Here is a 17,655-nt window from a genome sequence, read left to right as displayed (position 1 = left end):
GAAGGAAGCCCCTTTAACCGTGAGGGGGAATGTGAGGTGGTGGTTGGCTGAGCCTGAGATGGAGGCCTCATTCCCTGTATTCAGCGGGGCACGAAGTGCTTTTTTCATAGGAGTGTATGGGGTTTCGTTCCAAGGTTCTAGAAGTCAGCATTGTGTGTGTGTGTGTGTGTGTGTGTGCGCGCGCGCGCGCGCGCGTGTTTTACTTCTGTATTGGATTCTGTGAGTTTAACTGACATTGCTTCTACATATACCCATTTATAAGTTGTCAGAGAATTTTTGGTAATTGGCTGCTGAGAAATTGTATGCAAACTGAAGCTTTGCGGCCTAGACTGGCCTGAAACTCACTATATAGTCCAGGCTGACCTCCAACACGTTCAGTTTTTATCACCTTCGCTCTACGTCCCAAATGTTGGGATTAAAAAGAAAGTGTGTTGGGACTCAGGTCTGTGCCCCACATATCTGTCCCCCTTTCTTATAATTGTAGATATTCTTCCTAGATTGTATATCAGAACTTAATTAGTAACGTTTTCTTTCTTTCCTTTTTTTTTTCTTGTTTGTTTTTTGTGGGGTGGTTTTGGGTTTTGGAGACAGGGTTTCTCTGTGTGGCCCCAGCTGTCTGGCGGGCTTGGTTTTTTTTTTTTGTTTTTTTTTTTTTGTTTGTTTGTTTGTTTTTTTTCCGAGACAGGGTTTCTCTGTGGTTTTGGAGCCTGTCCTGGAACTAGCTCTGTAGACCAGGCTGGTCTCGAACTCACAGAGATCCGCCTGCCTCTGCTTCCCAAGTGCTGGGATTAAAGGCGTGCGCCACCACCGCCCCGCGGGCTTGGTTTTTAAGACAGGGATTCAGGTAGTCCAGGCTGGCCCCAGTTCTTAGATGAGGATGACCTTGGACTTCGGATCCTCCTGCTCTATCTCCAAGTATTACAGGCATGTGTTTATGTGCCTGGTTTATCCGATGCTGGGGACCCAGGACATTCTGGGTGATAGGAAGGCCTCCTGCAGACCAAGCTGCATCCCCAGCCCACAATTGTTTCTCATGCTTTCTCCCATGGAAACTGCTGTTTAATCCTTCATCTTGCGTGAATGTCTTACTCTGGCCTGATTCTGTGGTTGTCTGGAGAAGAGAACGTGGTGTTTGCTGGGATTGGGCCAGTCTTCAGGATGGCGTCACATTCCATCCAGCAGTATACAAAAAGATTTCTTTTGCTTTATGTTCTTTGTTGCTAGGAAGGCACAGGGATTGAGTTATAGCCCCAGCCCTTCTTTGAGACAAGCTCTCATTACACGTCCTCACTGGACTTGAACTTGCACTTCCTACGCCTCTTCCTCTCTGGAGCTAGATTACAGCCCTGTGCTACCTACCATACCTGCTCCACACCCCCTGTGTCCCCCCCACTCGCCCGTCAATTATTTCATGACACTGTGTGTGCATATTTCATAGTCGGAGGGCAGGGCTAGAGAGATGGCTCAGCAGTTAAGAGCACTTGCTGTTCTTACAGAGGATCCGGGTTCAATTCCCAGCACTCACGTGGCAGCTCACAACTGTCTGCAACTCCAGTTCCAGTGAATCTTGGTACCTTTGCACTAGCATCCATGTGGAGAAAACACTGGTGCACATATAAATACGTAAAATCTTTTTTTTTTTTTTTTAAAAAAAAAAGTAGGTCAGAGGACAGATGGTTTATCAGAGAGGACCTGGGTTCAATTCCCAAAACCCACATGGCAACTCATCACCATCTGTGACTGCAGCCCCAGAGGATCTGACATTCTCTTCTGGCCTCCACAGACATTCACATAAACATCCATACATATAAAGCAAAATAATAATTGGGGAAAAAGTGTTTAATTATCGGTTACTGTCCAAAACTCTGATTTTTTTTTTAACTTGTAAGTTCAGATTTTATTATTAGGAGTGGGAGTGTCCAGTTATTTTCTTTGAGACAGTGAGCTCAGTTTGCTCATTTTCGAGAAAATCTCTGCCAAATACCCAGTTAGCCATACCTGGTCTCTTGGTTGATCTTTTAATAAAACGATGATTCCCGGAGAGCAACCTGTGCTGGTGGCGATGGCACATGCCTGAAGTCCCAGCACTTGAGACGTGGAGACAGGGAGATCGGAAGTTTGAAGTCAGGTTCAGCTGGTCATCACATCCAAGGCCATCCTGGGCTACAAGAGAGACCCAGTCCTAAAATGGAGGGGAAAAGGAAGAAGTTAATTCAGCCTATGAAGGAGCCTGCTGCACAGAAGAGACAGTCGTACCTGCCAGTACGGCGACAGTCACCCTGCTTCCCTGTTCAGAAGAGGGCAGGCTTGGGAACCCCGCTCTATTCTGACCCTGTATCTCTCTGTGTAAGCCAGGCTTTCATCACTGGTACCTGCCAAAACAGTGTGTTCCCACCAACGGCTGAGTATAAAGAAGCTGGTGTGAGAATCCAGTTGTGTCTGCTTTGGATTACGCCGTGAAGTAGAAGGTTGAGGACGTTCCTGAGTAACCCGAGCGGGCATCGTGCTTGGTGATGGCTTTAAGCCGCACACCACCGCCGCACTGCGGGTTTCGTGCTGCTGCGAGGAGGTTATATCGCCCTCCCTTTCCTGCAGATAGGTCCACACAGAGGAAGATGGCAGAAATGCTAGGGTGGTGCTCTCCCACTTGGGACTACCAGAAAGGGGATGGAGATAAAGGAGGCACTCAGAAGCCCAGAGATCAGATTTGGGCAACTATTTATGTGTAACAGTAGATGGTAGTGTTGTTTGGGAGAGGGGCCATTTGTATGGTCTATGGTTAAATAAATCCATCTCTGTATAGGAGAACATCACACAGTCATTGAACAGAATCATTAACTCCTGTCTCTAGAATGTTGGGGGTGTCTGTTTAGCTTGCGCTCTCTTGTGTGCGCTCTCTCTCTGCTAGAAATCAAATCCAGGGCCTTAGGCATGTTAAGCACGTGATCTTCCACTAGGATGCATACATAAATACACACATACTCCCCAAGACATAATTTTTTTCATTTTTATGTTATGTTTATGAGTGTTTTGCTGTTTGCTTGTATGTGTACTGCATGCGTGGCCAGTACCCACGGAGGTCAGAAGAGGTTGTTTGATCCCATAGAACTGGAGTTACGGGTGGTTAAGAGCCACCATGTGGGTGCTGGGGACCCAATCTGGGTCCTCTGCAAGAGCAGCAATTGTTCTTAATAGCTGAGCCATCATCTCTCCAGCCCCGCAAGGCATCATTTTAAGGAAAACAAAGGACCCATTGCAGAAGCAATTTATAGGAATGGTTCTGCTGAAACACAGTTCATATGTAAAGAAGGAACAAGGGCCAGAGCTGTGCTCTCCAGGACCACGGGAAACAAATCTGGGGATACTGGAGTGGGAGACGAACAGGCCGGGGCAGGGGCTCAGTTGGTAGGGGACTAGCATGCACACAGTCGTGGCTTCCGCCCCCAGCATGGTTTGAGACACAACCTGTAATCCCAGCATGCAAGAGGATTTAGAAGGTCATCTTCAAAGACTTGGAGAGTTCAAAGCTACCGAAAAGAAACGGTTAGACAATGATAGCCAGAGACTAATTTTTTTTTTTTCATTCTAAAAATACGGGAAAATTGAGTCTCTTTGTTTTAGCAAAGAAAAAAATTAATAACTCGAGGCTTTGAATTGAAGCCTTTGGATTCTAAAATGGATGACATTTGTTAGTTAAAGCCTTGATTATTTGGACTTCCCCGATCTGGAACGAAGCTGGGCTGGCATTTAGTCATTGGGCTATTCTTAGGGGAAAATGACCGTGATAAGCAATTTAATCATAAATAGAATTATAAGGAGCTGTCCTCTTCAATACAGTGTTATAAAATTAACATTCAGTGTTGCTTTTAATATGCCAATTATACTATTTTTATTAATTTAGAAAACATTTAGTAAGCGGTATTTTATTTCTTACTGCTTTGACATATTCTTGAAATTTGTGCTATTCCTTAGTTTCGATTTACCCTAATTTAGGTAAACCTTTATTCTTGCCCTCATTTAGGCTAGATTGACAAGCTTACATTATGTTAATGACGGGACTTTGCAAAACAAGGTCAAAGCTGTGAAAACCCTGTAGAGTCACTTTGGTGTTTGTAATAAAGCTGTTGAATAGTTTGGGATTTTTATTAATGAGAATGTGAAGTTGATATCTGCTGGATTGCAAAGCTTCTAAGACATGACATAAACGGTGTCTGTCATCAAGAGCACTGATTACAAGGGGAGTTAAGCTATAGTGTATCTTGCCATCTAAGTAGGGGAACAAGATTAATATGTGAGAAACTATGAGAGAATATTGAATCTGGTACAGAATTAATTGTGAATGGAGCAAGTAGAATTTGAGAAGTCCTGGGGGGTCATGTGACCCTGTTCAGTTCCCCGGTGTTTTCAGAACACATTCTTGTTCTTGCTCATAACATTGGTGGTGTTTTCAGTCTTAGGGAAACAGGACCGGGTCCTGATGAAAAGCCATTCCTTAGGCTCGGTCGTTAGGAGGAGAACATTCATAATCCTCATGTACAGTTAGTAGTAATGCCACCAGCTTAGAACTGCAGCAGCTGACGGGAGGCCATACACACAGGAAGTGGATCCGGTGACTGATGGCGTAGGGAGACAGAGAAACAACGCGGAGATAGCCACAGAAGTTTTGAGCCAGAGCGAATGAGCAGACCAGGGTTGACAGTGCCAGATGTGAAGAAGTTGGGAGAGATTTAGTCATGCTCAGTTTGTTGAATCCACAGACCTGTTGGGACTAGGAGGGAAGGCAGGAGACAACAGAAGAGAAGCCCCAACACTGAGGGGGCAGGAGAAGGAGGAATGGGGTGCAGGAAGACAGGACAGTGAGACTTAACTGAGCCTGTGTGCAGGGAACAGCAGAGATTGGTGGTCAATGGGAATCATCTGTTTCTTCCACCTGGAGAGGTACACACATGAAGGCCAGGGGCCGGTGTCCTTCCGTTAGTGGCCATCAGTGATGGTTCTCGGTTAGGCTTGCAACAGACACCGCCATGACTGTCCCACGAGTAACCAGCCTGTGTTTCAATCCTTCAGGTGGTATTGGAATGCTATGTCAGAAAGGACTTGGTCTACACCAAAGCCAATCCAACGTTTCATCATTGGAAAGTTGACAATAGGAAGTTTGGTCTTACTTTCCAAAGCCCTGCGGATGCACGAGCCTTTGACAGGGGCGTGAGAAAAGCCATTGAAGACCTTATAGAAGGTACTGGATTTGTCACTGCACCCTTAGAGGGACTGTGGAATGTTCTGGGTTCTTTTTCATTCCCACAGTCTGCCATCGTATATTCGTGGGTTTGTGGTTCCCCCATTTCACCGGTGCCGGCCATCGAAAGGGATGTGCCTGCTCTTGAGATTGTTTACTGTTTCATGTGAGTAGCTAGTGTGTAACACAAAGGGGTCCCTTAGAAGAACGTAAGACGGGGGCGGGACAGATGGCTCAGCAATTAAGGGCAGCGGCAGCACTTGCAGAGGACCCAGGTTAGGTTTTCAGCACTCCCAGCGCCTAAAACTTGGCTAATAGCCACCAGTAACCCAAGTTCCAAGGAAGCCAAGGCCTTCTTCTGGCCTCCACAGACACTGCGCCTGCGTGGTCCACAGATTTACATGCATGCGAAGCACCCATACATCTAATTTTTTTTTTTTTAATTTTAAAACAAACTAAGCTAGCTGGGCAGTGGTGGCATATACCTTTAATCCCAGCACTCAGGAGGCAGAGGCAGGTGAATCTTTTTAAATTTGAGGCCAGCCTGGTCTACATAGCAAGTTCCGGCTGATAGCCAGGACTGTGTAGAGAGACTCTGCCCCCGCCCCCCCCCCCAAAAAAAGAAAAGAAAAGAAAAGTATAAAGTGGAGGCCCCCAAGACGGCTCGGTGATTAAAGCCCTAGATGTGAAAACCTGACAACCCAAATCCCGTCCCTGGAACCTGCAGTGGGGGCAGAGGAGGGACCCCATCCCTAGAACTTACTATTTAAAGAAAGTGCGTTTGAAATATATTTACAGTTATCAACAGCCTTCAGATATTGAGAATAGCAATGAATAATTTTATACAGGAGGAATATTTTAAGATATCTTATTACTGAATTCATGACAGTGGTGATAAGATGTGAAATGGCCTGGAGAGACGGCCCAGTGGTTTAGAGCACAGGCTGCTCTTCACGGCACCAGGGTTCGATTCCCAGCACCCACATGATAGTTCACAGCCTGTAACTCCAGTTTCAGGAGATCCCCTTCTGGCTTCCTGGGACTCCAAACGCACAATTAGTATACAAACGTGCAGGCAAAAATACTCCATAGAGATTAAAAAAAAAAAAAGTAAGTTCTAAGGCGATAGTGAAATACTCTCGTCATCAGATGCCAATTCAGCCTGTTTTTAACTGTTAGGGGGCTGCACGGTGAATCTGCTACAAATCAAAAGGGTTGTTTCTGCCAGGGTGCAGGCAGCTCACGACGGCAGCCTAGAGGGGCCTTCGGCCACAAGCATTCCAATTCTCCACTCTGCACAGTTCAGTCACAAGTCAGTATTTAAGGTACTGGGACCCTGAGACGTGGTGACACCAAAGTCAGGATTGAAAGAAATGATTACCAAAATGATTATTTCATTTGCTTAAGAGATGAGATTTGAGCTAGGGCGATGGTTCAGTGGGTAACGTTGCTTCCTGCCAAGCCAGACAACCTGAGTATGGCCAGGGAGTGCAGGGTCTGAGTTCAGAAGGAGGGGCGGGGATTAGGACTTCTTCAGCAGGAGGTGAGAAGATCAGGGCAGTGAAAGCCCAGCTTTTTTGAGGCTGAGTAGGTCTAGCTGAGAGAGCTTTGACGTTTCCCTTCCTTTAGTAAAAAGTTAAAGTAATGGGAACCACAGCGGGCAAAACTAATTTGGGGAGCATCATGGCTAGAGCCAAGGGGAATGATTTAACATACTGAATCCCCGTGTGATTATACGCTAGGGTTGGTGTACTGAAAGAGTGGAAGATACTTTAAGGTAACACTTTTTTTTCAGGGTAGGGATAATCAGTGATAATTCAGTGGTAGAGTTGCCCGTGGTGTCCATGGGGCCCCAGGGTCAATCCCTACTACTGCTAAAATAAAGAGAGGAAGAAACACACAATATGCTTTTAAAGACTGGGGATGAGACTCGGTGGTAGACGTGACCTGCCTACCATACATAAGGTCCTGGGTTCAGTCTTCAGCAGTAAAGGAAGGAAAACAAGACAAAACAAAACAAAACAGCCAGGCGGTGGTGGTGCACGCCTTTAATCCCAGCACTCGGGAGGCAGAGGCAGGCGGATCTCTGTGAGTTCGAGACCAGCCTGGTCTACAAGAGCTAGTTCCAGGACAGGCTCCAAAACCACAGAGAAACCCGGTCTCGAAAAACCAAAAAAAAAAAAAAAAACTAGCCACCACACTTTACACTTATTTAAATGATTCAAGTCAGTTATCCACAACTTGGTTGATTTGATTGCATTCTTGTCTTTTCAGGCTCCACCACCTCATCTTCCACTATTCACAACGAGGCCGAGCTTGGGGACGATGATGTTTTTACAGTGAGTTTTCTTTCTCCTTTGCTTCCCGTATTAGATGACCTTCAGAGACATTGCCCACTAAGGACACTTTGCAGCGAGGCATTTGAAGTTCCTCTGTGGCTGCTGTTTTAGAAAACTCTGTCATTCCAGTTTGTCACATTCTGGTCTTGACGACACTCCCCACCCCCCATCCTTATAGTGATGCAGCCCTCCACGCAGCCCAACACCCCCAGATCCTCAAAGTTCAGGTCCTCAGGGCTCCTGGCACATCCAGGGGACCAGCTGCTGTGGTTTGCCCAGGACAGTCCCGGGCAGACCAGGACAGTTGTTCATCTCCTTGTAGCCTTCTTTGAACACACTGGTGCCAAAGGAAAGCCAAAAGGACACCCCCAACCTCCACCCCCACTGCCCCCACCACCCCCACCGCCGCCACCACTCCCTGTGAGTGATTCTGCTTCCGACATGAGACACGTGATATTGAGTAAGAGGGAAAGGGCTTAGGTGTGGACACTACTTCAGTTAATGGGATGTAACTGGGACATAATGACTGCTCAGCTTCCTTCTCCCTGGAAATCCTTTGCTCCTGAGAAATCAGTTACCCTGCAGTTGCTTGCCCAGCCACTGCTTGGAGCAGCAAGTGGGGGTCAAGCAGCATTGTGAATCCGAGCACCTTGGCCCACAATGAGAAGAGCATTGTTGTGACTCAGCAGGGTTGACACATTGTTGTGATACTTCAAAGCTAATCTTTGTACTATACTTTCTGGTTTTGGTGATTCCATTTCCTAGTTTGTTTGTTTGTTTGTTTTACGAAAATGTAAAGAATGGTATGGTGACTGTGTAAGGCACCAAGACTCAGCAGATTTGCTAGCTGTGTTCCTGCGACTCCCCTAGTGTCCTGGCAAATGTGACTTAAGGGTGACAGGGTTATTCTGGCACAGGGTGTGGTTGTCACAGGCCATTCTGGTGGGGAAGTCATCACAGCAGGGGCTTGAGAGAGCGGGTCCTATTGTATCTGCCGTCAACCTTGAATGCTGCTGCTTACCTAGACGTCACCCTGTTACTCAGTGCAGGACCCCAGCCAGGAAGTGGTGCTGCCCACCTCTTGGGTGGGTCTTCCGGTCTCATTACCCGAATCAAGATATTGCTTCCTAGGCCGAGCCAGGGGCTCACCTAGTCTAAATACTACTAGGTATAGTCTCTTACTAGAGTCTGTCAACTTTTAAATTGTTACTTATTGTTGCTGTGTTTGTATCTGTGCATGGTATGGGGGGGATTGGGGGGGCATGTTGCCACAGTATTCTGCGCGTGGTCTGTTCTCTCCCACTACCTTTATGTGGAGTCTGAGGGATTGAACTTGGGTCTCTAGGCTTGTATTGCAAGCATTTCTCTGGTAGTTACCTCACAGGCCAACAATGAGTTGGCCATAAGAGTGCCAGTGTGTCTTCATACACACACACACACACACACACACACATACTTTTTTACTGATCAAGTTGAGTATAAATTTCCCCAATTTTCTTTTGTATTGCTTGGTTGATTTTTGTGTATATGTTTGTCTGTGTGTATGTGGGCACATGCGTGTACACTACATGTATTTGGGTGCCCATGGACTCTAGAAGGGGGGATCCTATCACCTGGAGCTGTAATTAGAGTGTTTGTGAGCCACCCGATATGAATGCTGAGAACCACATCCCCTTCCTCTGGAAGAGCAGCAAGTACTCTTACCCGCTGAACCATCCCTCCAGCCCACCTCGCAACGCACAACGCTTTTGTCATGCATCTCTTTTAATAAGTATCACAGAGTCCTTTTAGGTAGCCTGTAATAATAGGAACGGCGCCCGGCTAGCTTTACCCGAAATAATTACACGGAAACTGTATTCTTTTAAACACTGCTTGGCCCAGTAGTTATAGCCTCTTATTGGCTAATTCTCACATCTTTGATTAACCCATTTCTAATAATCTGTGTAGTACCACGAGCTGGTGGCTTACCAGGGAGGATCTTTATTTATATATATATATATATGTATTTATTTATTTTTATTATTATTATTTTTATTGTTTTTTAATTAAAATTTCCACCTGTCCCCGTTTCCCATTTCCCTCCTCCTCCTCCCAAATATTGCCCCCTCCCCCCACTCCCCTTTGCCTATCCCCACTCCTCTTCTCCTCCCGGATCTTAACCTGCGTCTGTGTCTGGCAGGAGAATCATAGCGACTGCCTGACTCAGCTTCTTTCTCCCAGCATTCTGTTCTGTCTACTCTGCCTACCTAATTTTCTGTCCTAGCAGGCCAAGCAGTTTTCTTTATTAGTTAACCAATGAAAGCAACAGATAAGATACAAGACCCACCTCCATCAGTAGCCAATCTATTCTGATGCTGTAATAATAGACACATGTTGTTGTACATCTGTCCAAAACCCTAGACTGTATAACACCTACACCGAACTATAGAAAACTGAGAGTCGGGATAATGTGTGGGTATAGGTTCATTGATTTTGTAATTGGGTTTTTGTTTTCTTTGAGAAAGGGTTTCGCTGTATAGCCCTGACTGACCTGGAACTTGCTTTGTAGACTAGGCTGGCCTTGAACTCACATAGATTCATCTGTCTTTGCCTTCCTAGTGCTGAGATTGATTAAGGGCACCAGCACACTTGGAAGGTTTATTGATTTTTAACAAATACACAGCCTGGTGGGCAACATTGCCAATAGAAGAACTGCACAGTATGAGGCAAAAAGTGTAGAGGTGCTCTCAGTTCCTTCTGCTCTGTTTTGTTTGTATGTAAACCTAAAATAAAATAAGGAATGAAGTTGGAAGGAAAGTATTTAAATATAATAAGGCCTCCTCCATAGAGCACTAAAATTCAGACCGTTGTCTAATATCTCCTTTATAATTACCCAGTTGCCCCCAGACTGCCTTTTGTAAGTTGTTTGTTTGTTTTTAATTTCACATTTTAAAATATGGGGAGTAATTGAATAAATTCATATCTCTGTACTAATAGTTCGTGCAGAGTGTGCATTGGTTTGAAAGACACTACTTTGGGACGTTAGAGGTGTGTGAACCCAGGCATCAACGGTCACAGAACCAGTGGCAGAGCTTGCAGAACTGAGTTTGACCCACAGGAAACCTGAGAATGGGCAGAAGGCGGACAGTGGAAGGTAGTGCCGTCTACACATAAGGCAGAGGTTAGAAGACCCTTCACTGCCGGGGAGTGGGGGTGGCTGAACAGGACTTCACTGACATCTGCACAGGATTTTGGAAAGAGATCTCATCGAGGGAGCTCGGGGACGAAGGCTGGAGGAGGAGTGGGAACTGTGGAGCATCATGGTCCGGATGCTGCGGATACTTTGTGTAGTGAGACCGTCAGGAAGTGAGCTCGGTCATCCTTCCTTGGAGCGGCTGGCGCTGCGGCTGAACAGGCTTCCTCTAGTGCTCCGAGCAGACCCTCTCAGCAGCTGGCATGTGCTTACAGCTGTTCTTTTGTCACGTTTGGGGAGACAGACAACAGCAGGGAGGTTAAAGGTGGCTTCCTGTGATCCAGAGCACAACCGGAATTGGCAGCTGCTTCCCAGCTACCTGCCAGCAGCGATTTATAGACTAAGGCAGGGCGGAAACCCGAATCCTCTAGCTTTCGTCCTTTAAGCCGTGCCCTGGGGAAAGGCGCTCGCGACAGACTGCCTTCCATGTAGAGCTGGTGTATAGGGTCACTGGCCTGTTTACAAACACAGGCCTATTTATAATGGTACCTCCCTTCCCCAGGAAAGGCCCAGATTTATTCCCAGGCTGTTGACTGTGGGAAAATGGGTGCGTGGTGGGGGGCTGACATGCCAGATTCCTGTTCATTGACCAGCTCTCTGTAACGTAGACATTCCACCCCAAGACAGTAAAGGAGTATGAGCCAAGGAAATGAGCCACTTCACAGCCTGAGCTGGACACTTCCCAAGTGGGTACAGTATTCTCAAACGTTTTCTGGAAGACAGATGTTTAAGAGTTGGAATTCCTATCAAAAAGGGTGTAAATGCTGGTAAGCGTCCCCTCTTCTGAGTCTTACGAATTGCCATGGTTTTCAGAGGCAGCCGCTGGCATTTGGAGCCCTCGGCGCTGTAACCGGCGCTGTCAAGTGCTTGTTTTCCGTGTCTGCCATTGGGGCCAGAGGTTTCCCTAGTTCTCAGGATTCCTTGGGACTTGGGGGACACAGGATGCTCCAGACACTATGTGGGTGCTTACGAACACACACATTGCTGAACTTCACCCTGGGGATACCAGTAGGGGTGTGTCCCCCAAGGGTTCGCGTGTTGCAGATTCGTCCCCAGTATGGCAGTGTTGATAGTGGGTGAGGACGCTGCCTCAGAAGAGATTAATGCTGTTCTTGTAAGACCCTGGCCAGTATTCAGAATCCTTAGCCTGTCCCCTTCCTAGCCTTTCCCTCTGCCCCTTTGCCGTGTGGCTTCTCACACATGTTCCCACCGTTATAATCTCCGAAGGTAGGACCCTCCTCACCAGAGCCTACCCGGTGCCAGCACCGTGAAGTCGAACCTCTAGAACCGTGGAGTTAAAGAGGCCTTTCCATTGTAGGCAGCCTCTGGTATTGTTTTAGTAATAGAAAATAGACAAGTTCTAGTTCTAAACCTAGACAAAGGGACATCCTAGCTGCCTGTGGAGTCAGCCATAAGGCCTTGTGGGCTCACAAAGAAGTAACTGTCTCTGCCCCAACACTTTCTCAACTGTCCCAATGATCTCTTGGAATCACCTTGTCAGCGAGAAACCAGACATACCTGCCTGTGTACATTGTATCATTGGCCAACATTGCCCACCTCTCTCCCTTGGCCCCCACTCCTCCTGAGCCTGTCCCCTGCTTCATCACCCAAGCCTGTGCCTTGTGCCTGTCCGTGTCTTTCCTGTCAGAGGCCCCACCAGAAGTTCTTGACTAGCTACTGCTCTGTGTGAGTTTTTGTTGTCTATTCTAATTCTCGTATTTTTTTTTACTGCGTGCATGCATGTTTGTGTGTGATCAGAGACGATTTGTGGAGTCAGTTGTCTCCACCATGTGGGTTCCAGGGATCCAACAGTGGGGCAGCAAGAACCTTCACAGACTGAGGCATGTTAAGAACATACAACAAAGGGGCTGGAGACATAGCCCATGAGCAGCACGCTCACCAACTGTGTGAGGGCCTGGGTTCTATCTGCAACCATGCCACACAACAAAGAGGCGAACATTTGGTGATGGGGACTTTCTGGAATTGCTTCTTTTCTCTTGTCCCTTCAGCGTCTTCTTTCTCTTCAGAGCTGAGATTTGTGTTTGGCTGGCTCTGCCGAAGTCAGTTTTTGTTGCACTGGCTACTGGCCAGTCTTGAGGGATCCTGTGTAAAGCTTGGGCTACCGACACTTTAGCTCCATGGACATGCTTAGCTGGTTTGCTCTCCAGCTGACTTCCTCCTGGACCCCTACAGCTCCGGGCTCAGAGGAAAAGAGGTTTGGAGTCAGCAAAGAAGAGGTGGGTATTGATGAGGAGACAGGAGACCCTCCCGGACATGAGAGCCATCTTAGCAAATCTTTCCAAGCTCTTGTTGGGAAGACTTGGCCTGTTAAGGGACAAGTGTGAGGGACTATGTAGTAGGAGGCCGCTTGTTTGTCCCAGCCACCCAGCACCGAAATAATCACACTGAAACTGTATTATTTGCATCACTGCTTGGTCCATTAGCTCTAACTTCTTATTGGCTAATTTTTACATGTTAATTTAACCCATCTCTATTAATCTGTGCATCACTACGAGGTTGTGTCCTACCAACAAAGTTTTAGCACTTCTGTCTCCAGCAAAGGCTCCATGGCTTCTCTCTGACTCCGCCCTCTTTCTCCCAGCATACACCCTAGCTTTTCCCACCTAGTTCTGTTCTGCCCTTGACATAGGCTCAAAACAGTTCTTTATTCATTAACCAATAAAAGCAACACATAGAATAACCTCCCACGCCAGGAGCAGAGATGAGGGAGAGGTGAGGCTAAGAAGAAAGCCATGCATTCCAGCCATTGGACAACTCTTCTCCCCATCCTTCCCCGTCTCTGGGTTTAAAGAAATTGGAGTTCAGCCAAGAGTGTGTGCCAAAGCCCTGGGTCTCTTTGGTGACTGTCATTGTACAGTACTGTCATGTATCCCACCGTGTACTCATGCCCTTACATGAAATGGCATTTGTGTAACTTGAACAAATCTTTTGAGTATATTTTGTCTTATCTCTAGATTACCTATAATATTTAACACATTGCAAATACTTTATAAATATTTGTTTGTTTAACTATTATTTAGGGAATTGTGGCAAGAAAAAGATATATGTACCTAATTAACAAGGGTATGATTTGTTTTTCTGGTTATTTTGTTGTTGTTGTTGTTGTTGGGATGGGGTCTCATTATGTAGCCCTGGTCTTGAACTCACAGAGATCTGCCTGCCTCTCCATCCCAAGTGCTGGGATTAAGGTCTACATCACCACACCCTCTGTATATATATATATATATATATATATATAATCGGTTAGTTGCATCCATAAATGTAGAACCTGTGTATTCAGAGGATCCACTGTGTGGTCACTGTTTTAGTTTGCTGTGAAGAGACACCACGACCATGGCAATTCTTATACAGGATACACTTATGGGGAAGGAGCTGAGAGTTTTATGTGTGGATTGGCCGGTGGGGGGGGGGGGAGGAGTAGAACTGGGCGTGGCTTGAGCATCTGAAATCCCCGAATATCGCCCCCAGTGACACACTGCCTCCAATAAGGCCACACCTCCCAATAATGCCATTCTCTATGGGGACTATTTTCATTCAAACCGCCACAGCCACCAGATAAATTTAGCACATTAAAAGTAGGTAGTTGAGCTGGGTATGGTGGTACATACCTTTAATCCCAGCTCTTGGGAGGCAGAGACAGGGAGATCTCTGAGTTTGAGGCCAGCCTAGTCTACAGAGCCAATTCCAGGGCAGCCGGAGCTAAACAAAGAAACTCTGTTTGTGGGGGAATAGAAAAATGATAGGCATAGCCGGGCGGTGGTGGCGCACGCCTTTAATCCCAGCACTCGGGAGGCAGAGGCAGGCGGATCTCTGTGAGTTCGAGGCCAGCCTGGTCTACAAAGGGAGTTCCAGGACAGGCTCCAAAGCTACAAAGAAACCCTGTCTCGGAAAAAAAACCAAAAAAAAAAAAAAAAAATGATAGGCACTAACTCGAAGATGTGCAGAGCTCTGAGCGTGCCTCTGCCTACGTCTGTTACAGAGGATAGTGAAGTCATCTGCTCTGGCCTCCTTGTTTCTGGGAAATGAAGTAGTTGTGTGTGGTTTTACAGATCGGAGGAGCCAGGTTCAGATGGGCAGATTACATAAGGTCACAGTGCTGGTTCGTGGTGGGCAAGCAACCAACACTACCTAGGAACCGGTCACTAGGGCTGCGCCTTCCTGGATTGAATCATTAAGTTTATGTTGTTGTTGTTACTGTTTTAGATAAGGTTTCTCTAGCAGTGCCAGCTGTCCACCCTTGCACCTGACTGGCCTTGAACTTACAGAGATCCTCCTGTCTCTGCCTCATGAATGCTAAGATTAAAGATCTAAGCTACCACCAGGCGGTAGTGGCACAGGCCTTTAATCCCAGCACTCTGAAGGCAGAGGTAGGCGGATCTCTGTGAGTTCAAGGCCAAGCCTGGCTTACAAGAGCTAGTTCCAGGACAGCCAGCCAGTATTTTAATCTTAGCTTTCAAGAAGCAGAGGCAGGAGGATCTCTGTTTTGAAAAACAAAAACAAAAAAAGCTATGAGCCACTGTGCCAGGTCATCGTTTTTTGAGACATGGTCTCAACAACCTCAGGCTGGGTACCTTGAACTGGCTGTTGTAGCTGAGGATAGCCCTGAATTCTTCTGATTTTCTTGCTCCCACTTGTCAAATGCTGGAATCACAGGCATGCGCCACCACAATCAGCAGCTATTCCATCTTATAAACAATAACCAAACCCACAAGTCATGTTTGAACATTGTCTTGGACTCTAGTTCTTTAGAAGGAGATAAGACGAGCTAAGTGTTGGTCAGTGTTCTCCATCACCTGGTCCTGTGGTGAGCTCAAGACCTGCTGAACACTTACTGAAGGCTAGACCACAGGAAGGCCTCCCACACTGTGTGATTCATGGTTCTCTAGAGGAGCACAGATGATGGAGTGTCATAAAGAGGATTTATTAGATTGGTTTACATGCTGTGGGCTGGGTAGTCCAGCAGTAGCCAGCTGCTATGCAGGGCTGAGAACTTGGTAGTTCCTGTCTGATGCTCGAGGCTGGAGCATGCCTAGAGGCCTGCTGGTCCTCAGTTTATATTAGAGGACGAGAAAGTTGGGTTCTGATGCATGGTAGCAGCTGCAGTGGGCTAAATGCCCACGCAAGCCAGAAGCAAAGACAACAGGCTTAAAGTACGATTAATAAAAGCTCGGTCAGAAATTGGGGTTCAACCTGAAGACCCAAAAAGCAAAACAGCCAGCCACTGGCTCGACCTCAGGCTAAAATGGCGATCCTGCCTCCTGGAATCTCAGAAGGCGGCTGTGCCCGAGAGCTGCCTTGCTCCATTTATATTCCTCTCTAGGGCTGGGATCAAAGGAGTGCACCACCTGGTTTCTGTGGCAACTAGGGTGGCTACTGGGATTAAAGGTCTGGTCTGTAAGGCTGACCAATGGGACTGTTTTAATCTCAGATCTTCAGGCAGTCTGTATTTATTAAAATATATTTGAAATACCACTCCAACAGGCAAGCTGAGAGTGATGGATGTCGGCACAGTGACATCTCCCCCATGTGCCTAGCAGGTACCCACAGTGAACTGCCCCGTCCCTGAACTGAGAAGAATCTCGGCTCATTCTGTGTGAGCATCAGACTGTATACGTATGCTTTGGGATTTCATTTTTCCTTATTTTTCTCCCTTCCCACAGGCAATAGGACACCTTTTTTGCCCCTGCTTCTGTTCATGTTTTCCCCAGACTGGAAAACTTAGTCCACCCTCAGACCCTGTGCTTGCACCTGTAACACGCTGGTTTTTGCAAGCTTGTTATGACTTGCTGGCTATTCACGACAGCTGCCCCCATGTGACTTCTTGGCCCCTCCTACCACTGCAGCTGCCCCCCCAGACCTCTTGATCCCTCCCACCCACCAGGTTGGGCTTTTGAGTATTTGTAAATTGTGCTTCTTTTTCAGTCTTGATTCAGTAAACTTCTTGAAAGCTGTGACCACCAGTTTGCAGAATGCAGAGAAGGGTATTTAATTGATGTTTTTCTAAGAACTTGCTTGTTGCTGGGTTTTTTTCTGTTTTGTTTTTGTGTTTTAGATTTTGGGGGGGGGGAGTTTTTTTGTAACTTAATTTTATTCTAAAGTTTTAGTTTTGTTTCGTTTTGGGTTTTTGTTTGTTTGTTTTCGAGTCAGCGTGGCTGTCCTAGAACTCACCCTGTAGACCAAACTGACCTCAAACTCATAGAGATCCACCTGCCTCTGTCTCCCAAGTGCTAGGAGTAAAGGCATGTGCCACCACTGCCCAGCCTAATGTTTTATTTTTATTGTGACCTTAACAAGTTATTTGAAATAATTAGTAAAACACATGTGATAAAAGACAATAGACTGCCCAGGCAGGTGTGTGGAGGGGAACAAACTGTAGCTCATGCGTGTGAGCTGAAGGGCTATGTCGTCATAGCAGCAAATCCAGAGAAGTCAGCCGTGACACCCAATGTCTTCCAGTGGAAGATCTAGAAGTCTGTTATGGAAGGAAATTTGTGGACGCTTTTTAAAAGTTACCTTGGTCGTGGTGTTTCATCCCAGCAGCAGGGGCATAACTAATACAGAATTTGGGAGACATGTCTCACCGTGCCTTTTGGAGGAACAAGGAAGCCTTTGGGACTTTGTGTGCTATAAGCAAATTGCAATGGACTGTCGCAGCAGAGACTTGGAAGACAGCAGTGCTCGGAGCTGAGGACTGTGGAGGCCCAGCTCCAGAGTTTCAGAGGAAGAAATAGGAGCTACCAGGCTGATGTGGTTTAAGTAAAAATGGCCCTCTAGATGCATGTGCTTGAATGCGTGACTCATAGGCAGTGACACCATTAGGAGGTGTG

At 46.7% G+C, this 17,655-nt stretch overlaps 1 protein-coding gene across 1 annotated transcript in view; it reads left to right on the top strand.

Moving 5' to 3' along the window:
• The window catches only part of Spred2 (sprouty related EVH1 domain containing 2), a 107,075-nt gene that overhangs the window by 78,285 nt on the left and 11,135 nt on the right, over positions 1–17,655 (top strand). Inside the window, exons 3-4 of the mRNA XM_057772843.1 lie at positions 5,068–5,236; positions 7,511–7,575. Coding sequence (XP_057628826.1) covers positions 5,068–5,236; positions 7,511–7,575 — 234 coding nt within the window. The remainder of the gene's footprint in view (positions 1–5,067; positions 5,237–7,510; positions 7,576–17,655) is intronic.

This window comes from Chionomys nivalis, chromosome 6 (assembly GCF_950005125.1).
Source record: "Chionomys nivalis chromosome 6, mChiNiv1.1, whole genome shotgun sequence".
Taxonomy (NCBI): Eukaryota; Metazoa; Chordata; class Mammalia; order Rodentia; family Cricetidae; genus Chionomys; species Chionomys nivalis.
The sequence above is the reverse complement of the archived record's forward strand: the minus strand, read 5'-3'. Positions and strand labels throughout refer to the sequence as shown.